The 23,679-nt window shown below is 46.7% G+C and overlaps 2 protein-coding genes across 2 annotated transcripts in view; one reads left to right on the plus strand and one right to left on the minus strand.

Moving 5' to 3' along the window:
• LOC137528758 (proteasome subunit beta type-10-like) overlaps positions 1-17,493 on the minus strand; it is a 36,620-nt gene extending 19,127 nt beyond the window's left edge. Inside the window, exons 1-3 of the mRNA XM_068250305.1 lie at positions 17,191-17,493; positions 718-811; positions 540-637 (exon numbers count right to left, since the gene is read on the minus strand). Coding sequence (XP_068106406.1) covers positions 540-637; positions 718-811; positions 17,191-17,255 — 257 coding nt within the window. The 5' untranslated portion in view covers positions 17,256-17,493. The remainder of the gene's footprint in view (positions 1-539; positions 638-717; positions 812-17,190) is intronic.
• EGFL8 (EGF like domain multiple 8) overlaps positions 1-23,679 on the plus strand; it is a 309,298-nt gene that overhangs the window by 18,199 nt on the left and 267,420 nt on the right. The gene's annotated exons all lie outside the window — the stretch shown is intronic.

The raw sequence follows: 23,679 nt of genomic DNA on the forward strand, positions 1-23,679 counted from the left end.
CAACCCTTAAATGTGAGAAGGTGTCAGACAGTCTAGGGTCCAATGCTAATCACTTTTTCCCATAAGTTTTCTTCTAGGTGATTATTTTTCATATTCTGTTTAAAAAAATGTTTCAGCACTCTGCAATTGAAAAAGTACTATCAAAACTATTCTGAGTATTCTTTGGGTTGCTGGTGTATTTAAATGCATTTTATTGATAATATGTGAAAATATCACCTACGAGAAAACTTAGGAGAAATGCAAATTAGTTAAAATAGTCAAATCGCTGAAAAATCGCTTTAGTACAGCGATTGAAAATCGTGCCCCTGTGGGGTTGCCTCCATTGCTTTTCATTAGCCCAGCGCTTTTGAAATTAGCGATTTCAAAGCTCTCAAGTGGGCCATAGCCCTCCGTGTCAGGAAAGGGATGTTAACAAATAATAAATACAAGAAACTAGCTTTTTCCCTCTATGCTAAATTACTAGAAAAAAAGAAATTGTCACGGTTTATTAACACTTATAAAGAATGTAAGCAGAGAGAAAAAATTGAAACGTCACTTACTATATATTGTCGGTGATGTAATGAATCTTGAAGCAGTTCTTATCCGCCACAACCATGTCGTCCGTGGCCCTTCTGTCCGCACCCAGAATGACTCCATCCTGCACACGGATTAGAGACTGGTCATTACTAAGAACAAAAAGCCTGATTGCGGAAGACTTCATTGCATGCCAGTTTCTACCTTAAAGACCAGTCCAACAATGGTGGTCCCGGTCTTGCGAGCTGTGGGGGATGTGAAACCAAGAGTTCCATTCTGAGCTTCGAAATCCTTGTTCCTAAAAATTACACCAGTATGAAATGTTAGTATACCTGCCAACATGTCAGGGAAAGTACACTTGGGCAAAAGACACTCTACAGTGTTGTTATGCCCCTGCCACACCTCCAGCCAGCCATGCCAATACCAGTTCTCCAATCCAGCTCCAGCCATGCCAACACCAGTTCTCCAATCCAGCCCCAGCCACATCTCCAGCCATGCCAACACCAGTTCTCCAGTCTAGCCCCCACCTTTCCTCCAGCCATGCCAACACCACTTCTCCAATCCAGCCCCTGCCAGACCTCCAGCCATGCCAACACCACTTCTCCAGTCCAGCCCCTGCCACACCTCCAGCCGTGCCAACACCACTTGTCCAGCCCCTACCATACCTCCAGCCATGACAACACAACTTCTTCAGTCCAGCCCCCGCCACACCTCCAGCCATGCCAACACCACTTCTCCAATCCAGCCCCTGCCAGACCTCCAGCCATGCCAACACCACTTCTCCAGTCCAGCCCTGGCACACCTCCAGCCATGCCAACACTACTTCTCCAGTCCAGCCCCCGCCACACCTCCAGCCGTGCCAACACCACTTCTCCAGTCCAGCCCCTGCCACACCTCCAGCCATGCCAACACCACTTCTCCAGTCCAGCCCTTGCCACACCTCCAGCCATGCCAACACCACTTCTCCAGTCCAGACCCTGCCACACCTCCAGCTGTGCCAACAACACTTCTCCAGTCCAGCCCCTGCCACACCTCCAGCCGTGCCAACACCACTTCTCCAGTCCAACCCCTGCCACACCTCCAGCCGTGCCAACACCACTTGTCCAGTCCCTGCCACACCTCCAGCCATGCCTACATCACTTCTCCAGTCCAGCCCCTGCCACACCTCCAGCCATGCCTACATCACTTCTCCAGTCCAGCCCCTGCCACACCTCCAGCCATGCCAATACCATTTCTCCAGTCCAGCCCCTTCCACACCTCCAGCCATGCCAACACCACTTCTCCAGTCCAGCCCCTGCCACACCTCCAGCCATGCCAACACCACTTCTCCAGTCCAGCCCCTGCCACACCTCCAGCCATGCCTACATCACTTCTCCAGTCCAGCCCCTGCCACACCTCCAGCCATGCCAATACCATTTCTCCAGTCCAGCCCCTTCCACACCTCCAGCCATGCCAACACCACTTCTCCAGTCCAGTCCCTGCCACACCTCCAGCCATGCCAACACCACTTCTCCAGTCCAGCCCCAGCCACACCTCCAGCCATGCCAACACCACTTCTCCAATCCAGTCCCTGCCACATCTCCAGCCATGCCAACACGGTTTCTCCAGCACAGCCCCTGCCAGACCTCCAGCCATGCCAACACCACTTGTCTAGTCCAGCCCCTGCCAGACCTCTAGCCATGCCAACACCACTTCTCCAGTCCAGACCCTGCCACACCTCCAGCCGTGCCAACACCACTTCTCCAGTCCAGCCCCTGCCACACCTCCAGCTGTGCCAACACCACTTCTCCAGTCCAACCCCTGCCACACCTCCAGCCGTGCCAACACCACTTCTCCAGTTCAACCCCTGCCACACCTCCAGCCGTGCCAACACCACTTCTCCAGTCCAGCCCCTGCCACACCTCCAGCCGTGCCAACACCACTTCTCCAGTCCAGCCCCTGCCAGACCTCCAGCCATGCCAACACCACTTCTCCAGTCCAGCCCCTGCCACACCTCCAGCCGTGCCAACACCACTTGTCCAGCCCCTACCATACCTCCAGCCATGACAACACAACTTCTTCAGTCCAGCCCCTGCCACACCTCCAGCCATGCCAACACCACTCCTCCAGTCCAGCCTCTGTCAACACCGCTTCTCCAGTCCAGCCCCTGCCAGACCTCCAGCCATGTCAACACCACTTGTCTAGTCTAGCCCCTGCCAGACCTCCAGCCATGCCAACACCACTTCTCCAGTCCAGCCCCAGCCACACCTCCAGCCATGCCAACACCACTTCTCCAGTCCAGCCCCTGCCACACCTCCAGCCATGCCAACACCACTTCTCCAGTCCAGCATCCGCCACACCTCTAGCCATGCCAAAACCACTTCTCCAGTCCAGCCCCTGCCACACCTCCAGCCATGCCGACACCACTCCTCCAGTCCAGCCTCTGTCAACACCGCTTCTCCAGTCCAGCCCCTGCCAGACCTCCAGCCATGTCAACACCACTTGTCTAGTCTAGCCCCTGCCAGACCTCCAGCCATGCCAACACCACTTCTCCAGCCCCAGCCACACCTCCAGCCATGCCAACACCACTTCTCCAGTCCAGCCCCTGCCAGACCTCCAGCCATGCCAACTCGGCTTCTCCAGTCCAGCCCCTGCCACACCTCCAGCCGTGCCAACACCACTCCTCCAGTCCAGCCTCTGTCACACCTCCAGCCGTGCCAACACCACTTCTCCAGTCCAGCCCCTGCCACACCTCCAGCCGTGCCAACACCACTTCTCCAGTCCAGCCCCTGCCACACCTCCAGCCATGCCAACACTACTTCTCCAGTCCAGCCCCTGCCACACCTCCAGCCATGCCAACACCGCTTCTCCAGTCCAGCCATGCCAACACCGCTTCTCCAGTCCAGCCCCTGCCACACCTCCAGCCATGCCAACACTACTTCTCCAGTCCAGCCCCTGCCACACCTCCAGCCATGCCAACACCGCTTCTCCAGTCCAGCCATGCCAACACCGCTTCTCCAGTCCAGCCCCTGCCACACCTCCAGCCATGCCAACACCACTTGTCTAGTCCAGCCCCTGCCAGACCTCCAGCCATGCCAACACTACTTCTCCAGTCCAGCCCCTGCCACACCTCCAGCCATGCCAACACCACTTCTCCAGTCCAGCCCCTGCCACACCTCCAGCCATGCCAAGACCACTTCTCCAGTCCAGCCCCTGCCAGACCTCCAGCCATGCCAACACCGCTTCTCCAGTCCAGCCATGCCAACACCACTTCTCCAGTCCAGCCCCTGCCACACCTCCAGCCATGCCAACACCACTTCTCCAGTCCAGCCCCTGCCAGACCTCCAGCCATGCCAACACCACTTCTCCAGTCCAGCCCAAGCCACACCTCCTGGCTTCCTCCTGCCCCTTGAAGTGTCTGTGTCCCTCATTGCAGCTCCGCTGGCAGCCACTCTTCTGCGACCAGGCCGGTGGTTTTTGCGCAGAACTCTCCCGCCACGTCAGTGCGGCCTTAAGCGGTGCATGCATGCAGATACGCAGAAGCTGTGAGCTGGGCAGGTCAGCAGCTGCTATGAAGGGAACCACAGAAAGTGGCTGCCAGTGGAGCTGCAGTGAGGGACACAGACTTCAAGGGGCTGGAGGAAGCACCAGGTAAGTAGATCAGCATTTATTTATTTTTAGCTCATTTATGCTTTATGCCTCCATAAAGCATACATATAGTGACATATAGAAGACTGTAGTAAATTATTCAGGACTCCCAGTTTTACGTTAAATATCCTGGTTTCTGCATCAGAAACATTGCCTATATCTATATATTGCTGTATATTGATATGTAACCCCGTCCTCTCAGTGTAGCCTAGGATGTTTTGTTGTGCAGAAATCTTCTCCCAGTGCACTCTGGGAGACTTAGGTGTTCCTTCTCCTGGCTTCGGAACACACAGTTCTGCAAAGATGCACCTACCCAGCAGCAAAGATGTTTCCACCATGTGATAAATGTCAGAATGTAAATCAGGATGAGGAAAGGTTTTACAATGGGCAAACACTGACTACATATTTATGAATGAATATTGTAACATATAATCAATGTATTCATTAGGATTTATTCAGTGAAGTTCCTCTTTTAAAGGAACTCTGTCACAAAAATCTTATCATTTAAAATACATGTAAACATATACAAATAATAGGTACTTCTTAAGAAGTACAAATTAGAAGTTTCTTCAATAGTAAAATGAGCCATAAATTAATTTTTCCTATGTTGCTGACTGTCACTTACAGTAAATAGTAGAAATCTGACAGAACCGACAGACTAGCCCATCTACTTGTGGGGGATTCTCAGGGTTTTCTTTATTTTCAAAAGCACTTAGTGAATGGCGGTTGTTCAGTCCAATTGCTAAAATAGTGTGCAGCGAGCAGGGAGGCTGGCCAACATATTTGTATAAATCTTTTTCAGGGAGTGTCTTTATAAAGAATAAAGGCCATGCTGAGAATCCCCTATGGAGAGATGGACTAACCCAAAACCTGTCGGTAATGTCAGATTTCTACTAATTACTGTAAGTGACAGCAACATAGGAGAGAAGTAATTTATGGTTCATTTTACTCTGGAAGAAATGTACTTCTTATTTGTATGGGTTTTCGCGATAGTTCCTCTTTAAGTAAAGAATGCCACGTATCATATCTTCTGAATGCAGTGACACTTTCACTTTCCTATTGCAGCCATTTTCCTCACTCACTGCCTCAAAACAATCACTGCTTTATTTGATTCAAATCACAGAGGAAACCTCTTGCATAGCTTCCAGCTTTCCCTATTTTGGAGGGACAGTCCCTCTTTTGCAACCAGATTCCCTTGAGGCCGGCTTTACACTTAACTTTTGCATTGCGGTGGGGATGCAATGCTTCTGCCGCAGCCCACTGTAACGCAAAAAATGACAAATATACGACGTAGCTCTCAACTGTCCCGCATGAGTTCTGGGTCACCATGAGCTTGCTGGTTAGTCTGTATCTCTCGGTGTTTCAAGCCCTACTGCATAGAGCCAAATTAATCCATGCCATGCACTGATGAGGATCAAACAATCCAAAACAGTCTGTATGCGTGTTGGATTATTACGGCTCTGTACAATTTAACAAGCTGACACATCATTGCATTCCAGCGGTTCTGGAGGTGTGTTTAGCTTCTAAGGGTAACAATGGTTAATTTGCATATATTCAGCAGTGATGCTCTGGGAGACATCTCAAGCTCACTCCAACCTGAATTATCGCAAATTCTTTCTGTTTTAAGAAAGCAAACTTTGGTTTTTCTTTTGGAGGGACAGTCCCTCTTTGGGAACCCAATCCCTCTGTCCCTCTTTCTCCCTAATTGTCCCTCTTTCAGGACTCCTGTACAGATCTATGCTAATCTTTGAATTTTTCTACTGAAAGATGTGTTAAATAGACTCTTAACTTTATTCCCATCGTTTAAATTAATATATTTCCTATTTTCAAATGTTGATATAAAGGATAATGAACCAGGATAGAAAGGACCAGTGTGGTTTGTTTTCAATAGATTTCCTTGTGGTAAATACTCATAATGTTACAGAAAATGTGAATTTTCAAAACTATTGCACAATATCACATTTCTGAAAAGTAAAAAAATAAATTATCAGTAAACTAGTCATTAACCTCCCTGGCGTTTTGATTAATTGCGACGCACGGCCGCGGGAGGGTTTTTTCAGCTAATTTTTTTTTTAACATGTAGCTGGCCTAGCGTTAGCTACATGCTCCCCCCCCCCCCCTCCCTTCGCTTTCCCACCCACCCCTCTGATCGCCGCCGGCGATCATACCCAACAGGAAATCCCGTTCTGAACGGGATTTCCTGTATAGGCTTTCCTTGTCGCCATGGCGACGATCAGAATGACGTCATCGGCGACGTGACGTCAGGGGGAGTCCCGATCCACCCCATAGCGCAGCCTGGCGGTGATTGGCCAGGCTGCGCAAGGGGTCTGTGGGGGGGCCCTCTTTCGTGGCGCGTAGTGGCGGATCGGCGGCGATCGCAACAAACACACAGCTAGCAAAAATTATGCAAATCGGCCCACCAGGGCCTGAGCAATGCACTGCGGCGTTACTGGATGAGCTGAGCTCGTCCGTAACGCCCAGGAGGTTAATCGGTCTGTGTCTAATTATACATAGAGTATTGGGGGTGTCTAGGCACCTTGCAGGAAAAGACACAGGAGACAAAAGACGGGAGCCCAATAGTGTGGTATGTTACACGTAAATGTAAGAATAAATAAGTAGATTACTACTCACAAAGGAGGGTTGCAGGGGGGCGACCATAAGGAAGCAGGTGGAGACCATAAACCCGACTCCACGCGGGGTGGCCTTTACAGACCTGGATGCGGTCGCTCTCCTGGAACAGCTATATTATAATACACCTCCGAGATGTAGGTGGTATTATTGTCACCCCTAATCCCCCTCCTCGATTTTTATCTTTTTATCTGGTGATCTATAGATATGACATCGTATCTGTTTTATTATAATATAGCTGTAATTGTAACTATGTACGACACTATACTATACTATGCTATGTTATGCTATATCTACCATTTACATAGACCACTGTATTAAGGAGTTTTCTTTGCTATTTTAGGCACTGTTATTGGCCTGAGGAAGTGGGCTTAGACTTGTGAAACGTGTTGCCTGTGCTAAATAAAATCTTTTATTAACACAAAGATTTTGTCATTGAGATAAACTACCTCGCTTCCCTTTTCCTTTTTAAACTGCTTTTAAAAGCTTTTATCCACCAGGGCGCCTCTTTTTCCTATTTGTTCTAATTATACAACTTATGAACATTTTAATAAATACTGTAATATACTGTACCACGTTAGGTCTCTCTCCTCTCTGCATCAGAATGGTACTTTTAGATCTTAGTATCGCGGGTTGTTCTTTTTTTTTTTTATACTACTATGGGATGGGTGTCCAACAAAACAACTTATTTTTCTAACCATGCCCCCATGACTAGGGGGCATGGTTAGGGGTGTGACAGGGGCGTGGTCTCTTATCTATAAAAGTTGGGAGGTATGATTTGACCCTGTGGTAAAACAAGGTAAGGGACCATTCACACTTAAATGCGCAAAATGGTAGCGCCTAGCTCTACAGTTTTGCACTAATCGCGGTAAAATCACTGTACACTCTCGCAATCCCTGACGATCGCTTTTATAAGTACTGTATCGATATCGCTCCTGAATCGCGAGAAAATGCTGCAGCCAACACGTTTTGCGATTGCCGTTAATCGCGAAACACCCATGATCGGCGGCAATCGCGGCAGTGAGATTACCGCCATAGGGTTAATATTGCGCTAGCACTTTGGCGATTAGTGGGAATCGCCCGCTAATCGCCCTAGTGGATGGGCCTAAGGCAACGCACACTTGCAATGCAAATGTGTAAAAGTGGATCTGTAGGGGAAAAGTGTCCCTAAGGGGTACTCACCTCGGGAAGCCCCATCCTTCCCCATCCTCCTCCACCGGCATGTTCCAGTGCTGGGACCCCTGGAAACCTGCTTGTTGACAGCTTGCACAGTCCACTAGGCTTTCTTCGGTAAAAGCAGAGCCCAATTGGGTCTATGCAGGGCTGGTTCTAGACTTTTTGCGGCATAAAGCAAACTTCTGAGGATGCACCGCCCCTCCCCCCTTTCCCCTGCAGGGCACACAGCATAGCACTACTGCTATGACGGCGCACAACTTTGGCGCTCCACGCCAAAATTACCTGCTTTGTCCCGGCAATGGTCAGCCTGGTGGGGAGAAGCTAACTTGTATGCAATATGAGAGACTGTGAAAAGTATCTTCACTTAGTCTACTTTTTAGCCATAAATTTGGTAAGATTGTACAATCAAAAGATTGTATCATTGATGGATACCTTTCGTTGTAATTGCTGGATGGGTTTCTGAAATTGGCATAGAAACCTGTAACACACAGTTCTAAACTATAATTGGTTGAGAAAATGAAAGGATTGATTTCTTGTGTTGCAGAAACACTGTGTAAGTTACCAGCTGGAGATTCCAGGAGGACCGAACGCCTGCCGGATGGGATAAAGCACGGACCTAATGAAGCAAAAACACCAAAAACTAAAAAGTTAAATACCTCTCCTGTTCCTAGGCCGCCAAGTGCTGCAATTATTCACTCCCCCTCCTGCAGCCCAGTGCCCCCCCTCCGCCTGTTTCCTTGTTAATTGTTGTGGCCAGGACTTTCACACCTATGTTTTCTTGGCATTTCCCTTATCAAGAAAGTGTCACTTACTACTGGGTAAATTGCTGCATATGGGAATGTCACTATTAGTACATCCATAACTCAGTGTGCTCAGTGTTGCCTGTGACTCGTGTATAAGTCGACCCCTATACTTTTATGAAGTGAATCAGACCTACATTTCTAGACTTATACTTGAGTATATACAGATAATGAAAAATGTATGTGGTTTGCTGTGAGTGTACTCCACAGAACATGCTCAAGTGAGGTCAAAGTGAAAATATGCAATAAGTTACAATTATTTAACAGTTTCACAATGCAGACTTGGAATCTGCAAAATTTGGAATTCAGCATTTTCGACTATCCCTATCGCCTCTTCACTGGCACGGCAGCAGGCGGCATAGTACTTAACACTCTCTCATTGCAGTGCTGGGTTCGTATCCCAGCCAAGGCACTTTCCTCAGGGAGTTTGTATGTTCTCCCCATGTCTGTGTGGGTTTCCTCCAGGAACTCCAGTTTCCTCCCACATCCCAAAAACATACAGATAAGTTAATTGACCCTAGATAAAGATAAATACATACACTTCACAATACACACATAGACATATGACTCTGGTAGGGATTAGGTTGTGAGCCCCTCTGAGGGGACATGAGTGACAAGACAATATACTCTGTACAGTGCTATATAAATACATATCAGCAGAAAGCGTTACTGTTAAAGAATATCAATTTCTAACTACTGGTTTGCTTGCACAAGATTCCCTGAGATCCATCCAGTCTTGCTAGTGTAAACAGGAAGTGGTCACATCAGCACAGAAGCTGTGCTGAAGGTATAATGGACTTCTGTGCTTTCATTGTGTCACCTCTTTTCATACAAGTTGTACTGTCATGTGCTGATGAAGCCAGCAGTGGATCTAGAGTTGCTCTGTGAGGATTGTCTGAGCATGTCTGGAAGAATCCTGGGCCAATATTCCCAGACCTGAGTCCCGCTTGAGCGGTTCCAGCAGCGTTCTGTGCTTTCTAGGAATCGCCGGCAAAAAGTGCCAGGCTTATCAAAGCCTAATGGCAGTGATTCTACAGGAGCCATTGGGATTTGCCGAAATTGCAACTGTGGAAGTAGGACCTTAACCAAACTTTTTTTTTTTTCTCCTTCTGCTTCTAAAAAGGGTACAGAAGATTTAGAACCTAGATCTGGCTATTACAGCTCTTTGTGTCCTTGTTGGGATAATACACATCTCTTCCTGTCACAAGAAAGGAGAGGCATCAATTTTACGAGGGGCTACCTAATACTGGGGGCACCGCTGACTACCTATAGCAGGCTTTCTCAACCAGGGTTCCCTGGAACCCCAGGGTTCCTTGAGTACTCTGCTGGGGTTACCTAGCATTTTCCCCCCATTGTGGGGGAAGTATAGTAAAGCACATTATAATAGGTGGTACTGTAACAAGAAGCACTAAATTTGGGGGTCAGGAGACAGTATAATGAGTGGCAGTGTAATAGGGGTAGTGAAATAAACAGCCACGCATACTTTTAAAGACCATGCCTCCTGCAAAATAAATTCAGGAGTTCCTCGAGATCAAAAAATTGTTTGCAGGGGTTCCTTGAGATCCAAAAGTTATTTGCAGGGTTCCTCCAGGGTAGAAAGGTTGAGAAAGGCTGACCTATAGTGTGGGACCATTACTGAAGACCCTCTGTCTACCCATACTGGGGGGCTACCTAATACTAGGGGCAACGCTGACTACCTATAGTGTGGGACCATTATTGAAGACCCTCTGTCTACCCATATTGGGGGGCTACTTAATACTGGGGGCACCTCTGGCTACCTTTACTGTGGGACAATTACTGGTAGACCTTCTGCCTACTGGGGGGGGGGGGGGGGGGGGGGAGAGGGTGGTTGCCTAATTCTGGTTGGGCATCTCTGGATACCTGGAACTGGTGTGTGTGGGAGGGCACAAAGGTGCCTTATCATTTTTTGTTGGGGGGTCCCAAACAATATGCCCCTTCTGCAAACTGTGGGGTTTCTTAAAGGGGGCCATACACTAATAGATGGCCACCAGATCGACCAACAGATAGATCCCTCTCTGATCTAATCTTATCAAAGAGGGATCTAATTTTGCCCATACACTGCACACAGGTTTGAATCGATTTCAGCTTGAAATCAATTCAAAACCCGTGGAGCTGCTTGCCTTGCCGTCCCCTGGCATCCCCCCATTTGGGCTCCCCTGGCCAGCAAGCAGTACATCACCTGTCCGGCCGGTGCGACTCCCTGGGATCCGTGCTATCTCACTTCTTCCCATCTTCCCTTCCTGTAGCGTCCCGTGACAAGCGGAAGTTCTACTGTTTGATCTTCGGCTTGTCACAGCGACAGCAAGTGAAGAGGAGACGGAGAAGAAAGTGAGACAGCATAGACCCCGGGGACTCGCGCTAGCTGGACAGGTTATGTATGGCTACCACTATGCTGCGACGGTCATCGCCGAATCGAACCGCCAACGATCGAGCACAATTTTTCCTCAGGACCGATTGACTGAATCAACCGATAATTTTTTTTTTTTTTAGATGGCAGTCGGTCAGTGTTTACATTAATGATTTCACAGCAGATTCGATCACAGTGATCGAATCTGCTGTGTATCGGCGGGAAGTCGACCCAGACTATGGATTACTTAAAGAGACTCTGGAGCAAAACATTTTTGCTATATTTACCTTTTTCTTCGCTTCAGAAGTCTCATCAGCGGTAAACCGCCGCATCCCCGCCGAAAACCGAGGGCTGCAGACCCCCCAAATCCCCGGGCAAACATCCACAACCAAGTTGGTCGTGGATTGTGCTGCCCTGAGAGGCTGAGCTATTCGCTGTAGCTCCGCCTCTCCTGTCAATCGCCGCGCGGATCTCAGCCTCTCCCCGCCCCTCTCTGTGAAGGAAGAGTGAAAGGGGTGGGGAGAGGCGGCGATCCGCCGTGATTGACATCAGAAGAGGCAGAGCTACAGCAGAGAGCTCTGCCTCTTCAGGAAGCGCCGGCCAGATTTCCCCCACCCCCCGGGAATTTGGGGGGTTTGCAGCCCTCGCTTTTTGGCGAGGATGTGGCGGTTTACCGCTGATGAGAGTACTGAAGCAAATTAAAAGGTAAATGTAGCAAATTTTTTTTCGCTTCAGACTCGTTAAGAGATGCTATACAAGACTTCATAGCACAGAATAATCTAATCCAGTCTTGGTTTACTAAGGACAGGTCTTGTTTGACTATGATGGTCAGCTTTTATGAGGTGGTGAATGCTTTTGTGGCTATTGGGAATGCTGTAGATGTGATATACTTGGACTTTGCAAAGGGCTTCAATATTGTAACCACAAAAGTCTGGTGCAAAAGTTGAGGATGCAAGGACTGGGGAGGAGTCTGTGTGCATGGATAGGGAACTGGCTAATGGACAGAAAACAAAGAGTTGTAGTCAATGGATCATATTCAAATTGGGTGACTGTTAGAAGTTAAGTCCCAAAGCAGTCAGTACTTGGTCCAGTGCTCTTTAATTTCATTATTAATGATCTAGTAGATGAAGTAGAAAGTAATGTGGCTATTTTTGCAGATGATACAAAATTGTGCAGAACCATCAACTCTCAGGAGGCTAATGACATATTGCAACAGGATCTGGATAGGATGGCTATATGGGCACTTAACCTCCTTGCCGGTCTAAAAAATCCGGCAAGGAGGCAGCGCCGCACATTTTTTTAAATTTTTTTTTTTTTAAATCATGTAGCGAGCCAAGGGCTCGCTACATGATAGCCGCTAAGCGGCGGCATCCCCCCACCCACTCCGATCGCCTTCGGCGATCAGAGTATGCAGGGAATCCCGTTGAGAACGGGATTTCCTGCAGGGCTTCCCCGGTCGCCATGGCGACGGGGCGGGATGACGTCACCGACGTCATGGACGTCGGTACGTCATAGGGAATCCCGATCCGCCCCTCAACGCTGCCTGGCACTGATTGGCCAGGCAGCGCAGGGCTCTGGGGCGGGGGGGGAGCGACTCGGCGCGGCGGATTGCGGCGGATCGGCGGCGAGCGGCGGCGATCGGAAGTTACAAGCAGCTAGCAAAGTGCTAGCTGCTTGTAACAAAAAAAAAATTATGCAAATCGGCCCAGCGGGGCCTGAGATATCCTCCTGCGCAGGTTACCCCGAGCTGAGCTCGGGATAACCGGCAAGGAGGTTAAATGGTAGATGAGATTCAATGTTAAAAAAAGTCAAGCATTTTGGTTGTATCAGTGGTCTAGCACCATACAGAATAAGTGGGATACAGATGGGGACATCAATGCCAAGCCACTGCAGCTAAAGCAAATAACATTTTGGGATGCATTAAAAGGGAAATAAAAACTTGAGATGCTAACATAATACTGCCCCTGTTTGAGGGCCCCTTTCCACTTGTGCGGTGCGAATCGCCGCGGTAAAAATTCGCATGCGGATGCGAATTTCGCATGCTGGTGTATGCATGAAAATTCGCATGAATGACGCTATATGCGAATTTAACCATGGCAGTGCCGGTGTGCATTTCCATTGATTTCCATGCGAATTTGCATGCGAATTCGCATGAAAATTTGCATACCAAAGCCGCAGGCGATTTCCCTATTAAATACATTAGCAACGATTCAAATGCATTCCACACGCAGGCGAATTCTGAGGGCTCTGCCGTGCAGAAAAATCCTGCACAGAAAAACGCTCAGAAAAACTGACAAGTGGAAACAGGGCCATCCACTTGTATTGGCTGTGCGAATCTGCATGCAGGAAACGCATGCAGATTCGCGATAGTGGAAACGGGCCCTCACTCTCTAGTAAGGCCGCATCTGAAAAATGGAATTCAGCTCTGCGTACTGCATTACAGAAGTTACATTGCAGTTTTAGAGCAGGTGCAGAGATGAGCAATAAAATTGATTAGAGGGATGAAAGGTCTCACTTATCAGGAAAGGTTAGATAAACTGAGCTTATTTAGTCTGGAGAAAAAATGCATTAGAGGGGATCTAATTAACATATATGAATACATCAGAGGGCAATATAAAAGCTTGGCAGATTAGCTTTATGTCCCTAGGCTTTTACAAGGGACAAGGAGGCATGATCTGCGCATGGAGGAAAAACGTTTTAGCTATTTATTTAGGAAATTGTTCTTTACAGCAAGAGTCTCAAAATGCGAATCTCATTGCGATTTTACAATGCGATTCTGCTGAATTTGCTTTGATTTTTATTGGAGCATCAAAAAGCTCCCTGTGATTTTCATTATTTTGTTGATGTACTTGCATTTTGTGATTTGCATGTGATTGGAAAACGCAGCAAAATTACGTGTAGTATAAAACAGCCTTTAATGTGTTCGTAAAGCAGATAAATGAGGTATATAGTCTGTGCCACGAGTCTGAGGCTCTAATGAACTACGTGATATACTCTGTAAGGAGGAAATAAGGTACAAGGTGCGGCAGCCATTACAGATGCATTAGAGACTTCCTTGTGGAATTTATCTGCCAACTGACACACAGACTTACCAAACGACTAGCAATCTGCTCAGATATCCAATCATACAGTAAATAATCACATACTGTTGGGTATTGTGTGCATGTCCACCTCTCCAGCCCTACAGTGACCCTAACGTCCAGCAGGATTACTAGAAGATCAGGGGATACAGATTGAACCATACACATACCATATGTGTATAAGATCCCGTTGCACAAATCGAGTCTGATTGTGCACATACACATTCAATGAAATGACCATTTATGACAGATGATTGTTTGAGACCAGCGTGCATGAAATGTTACAAGGTATTGGCTGAAACAATCATAGATCATACCAACGGGCAATTTCAGTTGGCAAAACTATAGTGTCTGGGCCATGAAGCCCACCCTATTAACCAATACATATTGTATGACCTGATACAGATAGGCAGGGCCAGGCAGAGGCGAGAGAGGCCCCAGCCTCAGGGCGCAGTGTAGGAGGGCCACACAACTCACTCAGCTATCATTCCCCTATTGTGTTTGAAGCAGAGAGAAATAAGAAAAGGGGATACATGGCAGTGACTGCAAGACAGATAACTAGAGATTGAAGTGTTTGGGGCCCTGAGGCGCCTCTTAGTCTAATAGGAATCAGTGTGTGACGGCTGGGGTGGGAGGGAAGGAGGGGCGCACTCAGCCTTGGGTGCTGGAGGACCTTATCCCGGCTGTGCAGATATGGCCCAATCCAAGTTAGGCCCGGTGCACACCAAAACTGCTAGCAGATCCACAAAACGCTAGCGGTTTTGCGTGCGGATGACAGAGATTAGTCCCAGTGCACACCCGGGGGGTTTGCATGCGATCCGCCTGAGCATCCGCGTGGCTAATGTATTTCAATGGGCTGGTGCACACCGGCGGTTTGAGGTTTTTAGCAAACCGCAAACATGCAGCAAGAGGCACGTTTGCGGTTTGCTAAAAACCTCAAACCGCCGGTGTGCACCAGCCCATTGAAATACATTACCCGAGCGGCTTTACAGGCGGATGCGGCCGGCGGATCGCATCAAGATCCGCTCGGTGTGCACTGGGCCTTACTCTTTCTCCTATGTGTTCTCCTAGGAGATCATTTTTAATCTTCTGTTTAAAGTAACTTTCCAGAACTCTGCCGCTGATAAAGTACCAAAAAGTAGATGAAAAGTACTGTCAAAATTATTCTGAGTATTTTCTTGCTTGCTGCTGGGTTAAAAGGCATTTGAAAACACACTATCACTTAGGAGAAAAAGTGAATTGGACATATAAAATGATTGTACAATCTTTGTGAGTACTGTGAGCTCCAATAACATAGCATTTCTTAGGTGTGGCTTCTTGCTAGAAAAACTGTAGTATGATTATATGAAGATTGTACAATTGGACTGCAACGTTTCTAGTCTGTGATAAGTCACTTGGAAACACTAGATGCCAACAGGGCCCGCACAAGCCAACTGCCAAAATGTCTTTTACGTTTAAGCTGGGTACACGTGTCAGATAAAAATCCTTGGCAGACGAGGAATGAATATGAAGGTTTGGAAGAAATGCAAAATACCCCAAAAATGCTTTTCTGGTGTTTCCTTCCTTCTTTTTCTCGCTTGCGCTGTGCACGAAAATGTTAAGAAATATCTGCAGATCTCACACACACACCTTGTTTAATAAACCATTATCTGCAGATCCAATCGGCCGGCATGGATTTGAAAGATCGAGAGACAAATATCTTTTGTCTCTTTTTTTTTTTTTTTTTGTCTTTTGCAAATTTTTTTTTTCAAAGAACATCTGCAGATCGATCTTTGATCTTTCGTTTTCCATTGGCTCTTATCTCACGTGTATATGCAGCTATAGAACAGCTCTTTCTATCAAACATGTATGCTTGGATCAACTGAGCAGCCATGTTCATATCTATACAGGAGAGAACGTGGAGAGGCAGAGAGCCCTCAAAGCATGTTGTTTTCTCAAGGAAACCTTACCGTTCGTCCAACCAAAAATCTGAGTGCAAGCTGCATTACACAATTTTATGCAGGGGAACAGAGGTGCCAAAAGGATAAAAGGAAGCTAAATGAGCTTAAAAACCAAATTCTTGGTAAATAGAGGAGGTAGTGGTGGACTTACCCCCTCCAAGAGACACACAATGACTGTAGTAAAGACAGTCAATATATTTTATTTATGAACTCCTAATATGCAATGCGTTTCGCAGGTTTGATCCCGCTTCATCAGGCAATAACAACGGAGCAATAGCATATGTGGTCAGTAGAAGAGCCAGGCACCTCAAGTGATGGCCAGCAGGGTGGTGTAGTGGTTAGCACTCTCACCTTGCAGCACTGGGCCCCTGGTTCAAAACCCAGCACAGAGTTTGTATGTTCTCCTCGTGTCTGCATGGGTTTCCTCCGGGCCCTCATGTTTCTTCCCACATCCCAAAAACATACAAAGAGGGGATTAGATTGTGAGTTCAGATTAGATCATGCCATCTAGGGATTCGATTGTGAGCTCCTCTGAGGGGCAGTGAAGTGACAAGACAATCTACTCTGTACAGCGCTGCGGAAGATGTTGGAGCTATATAAATACTAAATAGTAATAACAATAAAGTGAAACTACAGAAGAAAACTAATTTTCAAGTCCAACTGCAACAACCAGATTGCTGATAAAACATTACTTGTATGTAATGCTGGGAATACAGGGTTCGTTTTTTAGCTGATTAGATGGTTCGATAGATAATTTCCGACATGTCCGATCTCCCTTTCAATTGTTTTGCCACTCGATTTCTGATAGAAGTGAATGGAAAAAGATAAGAAAAATGAGCGAAAGATAAGAGAACTGACAGCAGAATCGAGCGGCAAAAACGATTGAGAGCAGAAACGCACCGTGTATTCCCAGCATAAGCGGCAGACCGTGAACAGCTTTAGAACGTCAGAAGTTTAGAGAGCTCAGAAGAAGATTGGTTGCTGTGGGTTACTGCACTTTCCTTTTTGTTCCATGATAAATACATACCCTGTAATAGGGAGTTTTGGGGTGTCCTTACCTTTGACAGTTCTCAAAGCTGAATCCTCCCTGTGAGATCTCGAATGCTGAGAGTCTTGGCAACATGATGGCTGGCAGGGGTGAGGCCTGATAAACGATACTGTCTCGGAATCTTGTGATAAGTCACCTGGGACTCCTTTATCTACCTCTGGTCCTCTTGCAGCTTTCCCTTTAAATTCTTCCTGAATCAGAGTGCGGCCCCCCCTCAGATCCTGCTCGTGTCCCCCACACTGTCCCCTGCACCCGGTCTCTAGGGCAGCCCGTCTGGTAAAAGTCCCCTCTGCACCGTCTGCAGCTAATCTCAGTGTAGCATTGCTTTCACTTTCATCTTCTTAGCATTCGCATGATATACAGACGTGTCGCCACACATAGAAGGATGGTGGGGCTGGATACAAGCTAAGCTATCATATCACACGCTTTATAGCTGAGCTGCCTGCACACATCTGTAACCCTTCATGTACACCTGAGATGAGAGGAATCACTGAATTTTTACTTACCTGGGGCTTTTTTTCAGCTCCCTATTTTCCTCCTAGTCCAATCCGATGAGCAGCTGCAGCCAAATTAAAGTCCGCGATCCCAGTGGCTATAGCGTATGCGTGGCCCTGACCACGCGCCTCCTGGGAGCGTTCTGCTCTGTTAGTTAAAGTACCACTATGTAAAAAAATGTTAACATTTAAAATACATTAAAAAAAACACATACATGAAAAGCAAATTTCTTCCAGAGTAAAATCTGCTATACATTTTTTTTTTCTCCTATGTTACTGTCACTTACAGTAGGTAATAGAAATCTGTCAGAGCCGTTTTGGACTAGCCCATCTCCTCATGGGGTATTCTAAGGGTTTTCTTTTATTTTTAAACGCACTTAGTGAATGGCAGTGACTCAGTCCAACCGCCAGAACAGTGTGTAAACAGGTGGGGGAGTCGGCCGGCATCTTTGTATAGATTCTTTCCAGGGAGTGTTTTTGTAAAGGATAAATAAAGGTAATGCTCCATGTAATCCCCTATGAAGAGATGGACTAGTCCAAAACCTGTCAGTTTCATCAGATTTCTACTAACTACTGTAAGTGACAGCAACATAGGAGAAAAGTCTTTTATAGCTCATTTTACTCTGGCAGAAACATACCGTACTTCTTATTTGTATGCATTTACCGTATATACTCGCATATAAGCCGACCCCCCCAACTTTTACCTGAAAAACCAGGGAAAAATGATTGACCCCCATATAAGCCGGGGGTAGGAAATGCTGGCCCCCTGATTCCCCTAGTGTGTCCCAGTATAGCTAGTAAAGTGCCCAGTATGGGTAGGTAGTGCCCCAGTATAGCTAGTATAGTGCTCAGTATAGCTAGTATAGTGCTCAGTATAGCTAGTATAGTGCCCCAGTTTAGCTAGTATAGTGCTCAGTATAGCTAGTAAAGTGCCCCAGTTTAGCTAGTATAGTGCTCAGTGTAGCTAGTATAGTGCCCCAGTTTAGCTAGTATAGTGCTCAGTATAGCTAGTATAGTGCTCACTGCTCAGTATAGCTAGTAAAGTGCCCCAGTTTAGCTAGTATAGTGCTCAGTATAGCTAGTATAGTGCTCAGTATAGCTAGTAAAGTGCCCCAGTTTAGCTAGTATAGTGCTCAGTATAGCGCTCAGTAAAGCTAGTAAAGTGCCCAGTGTAGGTAGTATAGTCGCCCCCACCGCCGCTGCTATTACCTGCCCGCATCTTCTATTCCCCTCTCCATGCTTGTAAAGATTCACAGCAGCGCGCCCGGCGCTGCTACTGTGACGAGCGGCGAGCCAGGAAAGAGCGGTTCCCATAGTAACAGTGTCAGGAACCGGCCCGCGGCACGCGTGCGTATACGGTTCCCGACTGCGGGTTTGACCAGATCGAGAGGGGAAGCAGCCTTAGTCAAGCTAAAACAAGGCTGGGACCCCTCAGAACACCTCTCACTGCCACCACTAGCTGTTCGCTAGACACTTCCACTCTGCTGTCGAGTCCTCAGCGCGCACTCCGCGTTTTCGTATTCGGGTCAGCTTTGCGCTTAGGCCGAATACGGGAACGAAATACACACACAGTTGCAATCTTACACTGTAGTGAAGCAATAACCATTAACAGTCGTTCCGAACGATACTGTTAGCCACTCTGCTGTCGCTACTCGCACTAGCGTTTTTCGTACGTTGGGTCAGCTGCGCGCTTTAGGCCAACGTATGACAAACGCCCCCACACACAATGCAATTACAATTTCATATGGTAGTGTTGCTCAAGCATACAATTAGGCATGGACTTATACCCACTTCAATCTCTTCTAGGCTATGAGTGTTAGTTTAGTACGGCAGAAGTCAAGCTTATTAAATAATAATTTAATATTCCAGGGAAAAAGGTGGAACAATGCAGAACAGAATATATACGAAAGATTACAAAAACAAAGTAAAAAGTTACAAAGATAAAAGTACAAAAATACACACAAAGCGATTTTGCTTACCAAAATAAACGGGGAAATAAACGTACCAGTGTATCGATCTGGCGTTGTTGCGGGAGTACGCACTTCTGGTCAGGAACCAGGTTAGTTCTAGCCGTGTGAGCTACCTCCAAGAACTACAAGTTGTGGTTATCCTAGCTGCTGTTTTATACTGTGAGATACGCCTGGAGGCTGCAACTTCCTTGGGGAGGGGAGGAACTAGTTTTTAATTAAATCTAAGACATTTTCCATTTCCAGGTAAAAGTCTATACATCAAAAGATTGTGAAGTGAGGCTTTCAACTCCAGGTGGAAACTTGATTAAGGCTTTTTCCTGTCTCCGTTTTTAAAGTCTGCAGAGATTTCCACCCCCTTCCCATAGATGTGATTTACAGGGTATAGTTTGCACCTCCACCAATAATTCAATTTCCTCACAATGAAATAGTGTTTAACACACATGTCAACTTTTGGTGCAGCGACTCTTCCTGACTTAGTCTAGAGTTCTTCACTTCCTCAACAGAAGTGTAAATGTTTCAAGTGTCAAGGACTTCAACACTTCACTTCTGCCATTGTCTGATTACCCAAGCTCTATTCACTGAAGTCCTCTTTAGATGCAAATGTAGGTCTAGTGACCCACCCACACAAATACATGAACAGTCCATGAATTTAGCCTGCATATCTACACCTTTGACATACCACAGCACATATAAAAATGGGAAAATGAAAATATATTACTGTATTATCCTTAACAGCATCAGCACCCCAATATATTCCTGACAAACAGGAAGCCACGCTCTTTCCTGCCTCGTCACAGTAGCAGCGCCGGGCGCGCTGCTGTGAATGTTTACAAGCACGGAGAGGGGAATAGAAGATGCGGGCAGGTAATAGCAGCGGCGGCGGCCGTGGGGGGAGCGGGGGACCAGCAGAGGGGGGGGGCCCGCGGACCAACATGACTCGCATTCAAGCCGAACCCCCAACTTTTGGCCCCCTTTTTGGGGGTCAAAAATTCGGCTTGTATGCGAGTATATACGGTACATGTATTTTAACCACTTTGCGACCGCCTAACCCGGAATCGCGGCTGCAGAATGGTTCTCCTGGGTCCGCCTAACCCAGGATTGCGTCATCTCGCGATACGCGAGATTAGCAGGGAAAATGTAAAGAAAACACACGCTTTTTAATTTAATAAAAAAAATAACTAACATTAATAACAGAAAACAAAACATGGCAACAGCAATCAGAAAGCTCTGTTGGTGGCAAGAAAAGGAGGCACAATTCATTTGGGTGCTCAGTTGTATGGCTCTGCAGCGAGCTGTTAAAGCTGCTGTGACCTGAATTGTAAAAAATCGCCTGGTCACTAGGGCGGTGTGTAAGCCTGTGGTCCTCAACTGGTTAAATTGAAACGTTTTTCGCTATATCGGTGATTTAAGGTTTGTAACAGCGCTATTAGGCACATGCCCGTGGCCACATATGCTCAGTAGTACTTTACCAAGGGTGACATCGGCAGAGCAGAGGTGACTGGATGACATTGAGGGAGCTGACAGCCTACAGGAGGCTGGAAGAAGTAAGGTAAGTATAAATCCTATGGTTCCTCTAGTCTCAGGTACACTTTCAGGTGCTCATTAACAGTACAAAATTTTCCGCAGATGCGATCATTCGATTATATTTGCGAGATCATAAGTCATCAGAAGGTAATTATCGATTGCTCCCATAAACGGGTCAATAAGGGCAGTTTCTCTCTTAACCTATTTTGGTTCCTGGACGTAGTTTCTACGTCCAGGAACCATGCGCGCTACCGCCGCCGATCGCGCGCGTGCACGCGCACTCCCGGCCGCGGATTCGGTAGCCAAGGAATCAATGTATTGGGCTATGGTGCCCGATCATTGATTCCTCTCCCCCGCTGAAAAAGCGACAGCTTCTCTCGGAAGCTGTGCTTTTTCTGGCTGTCTCCTTCCCGATGCGTCACTCTAAGCGCGTGCTACGCTTAGAGTGACGTCATGTAAACAAACTCATGGCCGCCATCTTGTGGCCAAGAAGTAATACTACACCTGAAAAAAAAAATAAAAAAAAATTAACACACGTTTACATTATAAATCTATTGTTTACCTCCCACCCTCCCAAAACTACCCAAATAAAATGTTTACTATAAAAAAAAAAAAAATTACAATAAAAAAAAAATGTAAATATTTACCTAAGGGTCTAAACTTTTTAAATATCAATGTAAAGATGAAATATTTCTATATTTTTTTTATTTTAAACTTGTAAATAGTGATAGATGCAAAATGGAAAAAATGCACCTTTATTTCCAAATAAAATATTGTCGCCATACATTGTGATGGGGACATAATTTTAACGGTGTAATAATCGGGACATATGGGCAAATACAATACGTGAGTTTTAATTATGGAGGCATGTATTATTTTAAAACTATAATGGCTGAAAACTGAGAAATAATGCATTTTTCAATTTTTTTCTTATTCTTCCTGTTAAAATGCATTTACAGTAAAGTGGCTCTTAGCAAAATGTACCCCCCAAAGAAAGCCTAATTGGTGGCGGAAAAAACAAGATATAGATCAGTGCATTGTGATAAGTAGTGATAAAGTTATAGGCTAACAAATGGGAGGTGAACATTTCTCACGTGAAAACGACGGAACGCGAATGGGTTAAGATACGATCGTAAAAACCTTCATTACCATCAGCAACATTCTGTATTTCAGTCCACCGTGGAATCATTTCATGTCCGTGCTCTCCAAATGCTGCGTGACTTTATGATCAATTTGATCATGATAATGTATTCAAATGATTGCATCTGAGGAAATGATTGTACTGTTAATGGGCACCTTTACTGTCCCGTGTAGATCAGTCACACTATTATTGGATTGATTGTGTTGGCGAAACAACTCAACCAGAACATCTCCTAGGCGACTGGTGTTGCGCTCATTGTGTGCAGTGCTTACTGACTACCAATGGTGGTCCCAAGAAGGGAGGCAGTTGAGGGTCGTGCATAATGCGTGGTCATGAACGGCACAGTACCAATAAAAAGCGAATACATATATTTTTTGCTGTCGTAGGCAAACTTGTGAGAATGCACTCCCCCCCTCCAATTTGGAATGATCGCACAGCACCGCACGAATAGTTGCGGTGCGATTAAAAAAAAAAACCCTCAGCATAGGTAGGTAGGTCAGACAGGTATGGGTGCCCTGAGTATAGGTCAGCCAGGTATAGGTTCCCCAGTATAGGTCAGCCTGGTATAGGTTCCCCAGTATAGGTCAGCCTGGTATAGGTTCCCCAGTATAGGTCAGCCTGGTATAGGTTCCCCAGTATAGGTCAGCCAGGTATAGGTTCCCCAGTATAGGTCAGCCAGGTATAGCTTTCCCGGTATAGGTCAGCCAGGTATAGCTTTCCCCAGTATAGAAGGCCAGTTATAGTTGCCCTCAATATAGGTAGCCAGGTATAGTTTCCCCCAGTATAGGAAGCCAGTTATAGTTGCCCCAATATAGGTAGCCAGGCATAGGTGCCCCCAGTATAGGTAGCCAGGCATAAATGCCCCCAGTATAGGTAGCCATGTATAGTTGCCCACAGTATAGGTAGTCAAGCATAGGTGCTCCCAGTATGGGTAGCCAGGTATAGTTGCCCCAGTATAGGTAACCAGCCTGTCCTCCCCCTCTCCTTCCCTGCTGCCGCTTGATTAACTTCTCAAGTCAGTGGCTCTCTCTTCCCCCACAGTCCACAGTCCCCCTCGCTCAACCTCTGATGAGCGGTGACAGAGCCACAGACACTGAAGAGACACAAGAGCGGTTCCCCTGGTAATGGTGCAAATTCCTGTTTACACTCCGCTATGGGAACCACTCTCATGTCTCTTCACTGCCTGCGGACGGGTCACCGATGATCTGAGACTTGAGGCACTTGGCTCTAATGGTCCAATTTCTAGCGAAAAAATCGTTCAAGCGATCAGAAATTCTGATCGGATTGGTTAAAAATAAATAATAGAAATAGTCGTCCGATTGGAGTTTTGTCAAACCAAAATTTGGATTTTCTTGATTGGTTGTGATAGG

This window comes from Hyperolius riggenbachi, chromosome 8 (assembly GCF_040937935.1).
Source record: "Hyperolius riggenbachi isolate aHypRig1 chromosome 8, aHypRig1.pri, whole genome shotgun sequence".
NCBI lineage: Eukaryota > Metazoa > Chordata > Amphibia > Anura > Hyperoliidae > Hyperolius > Hyperolius riggenbachi.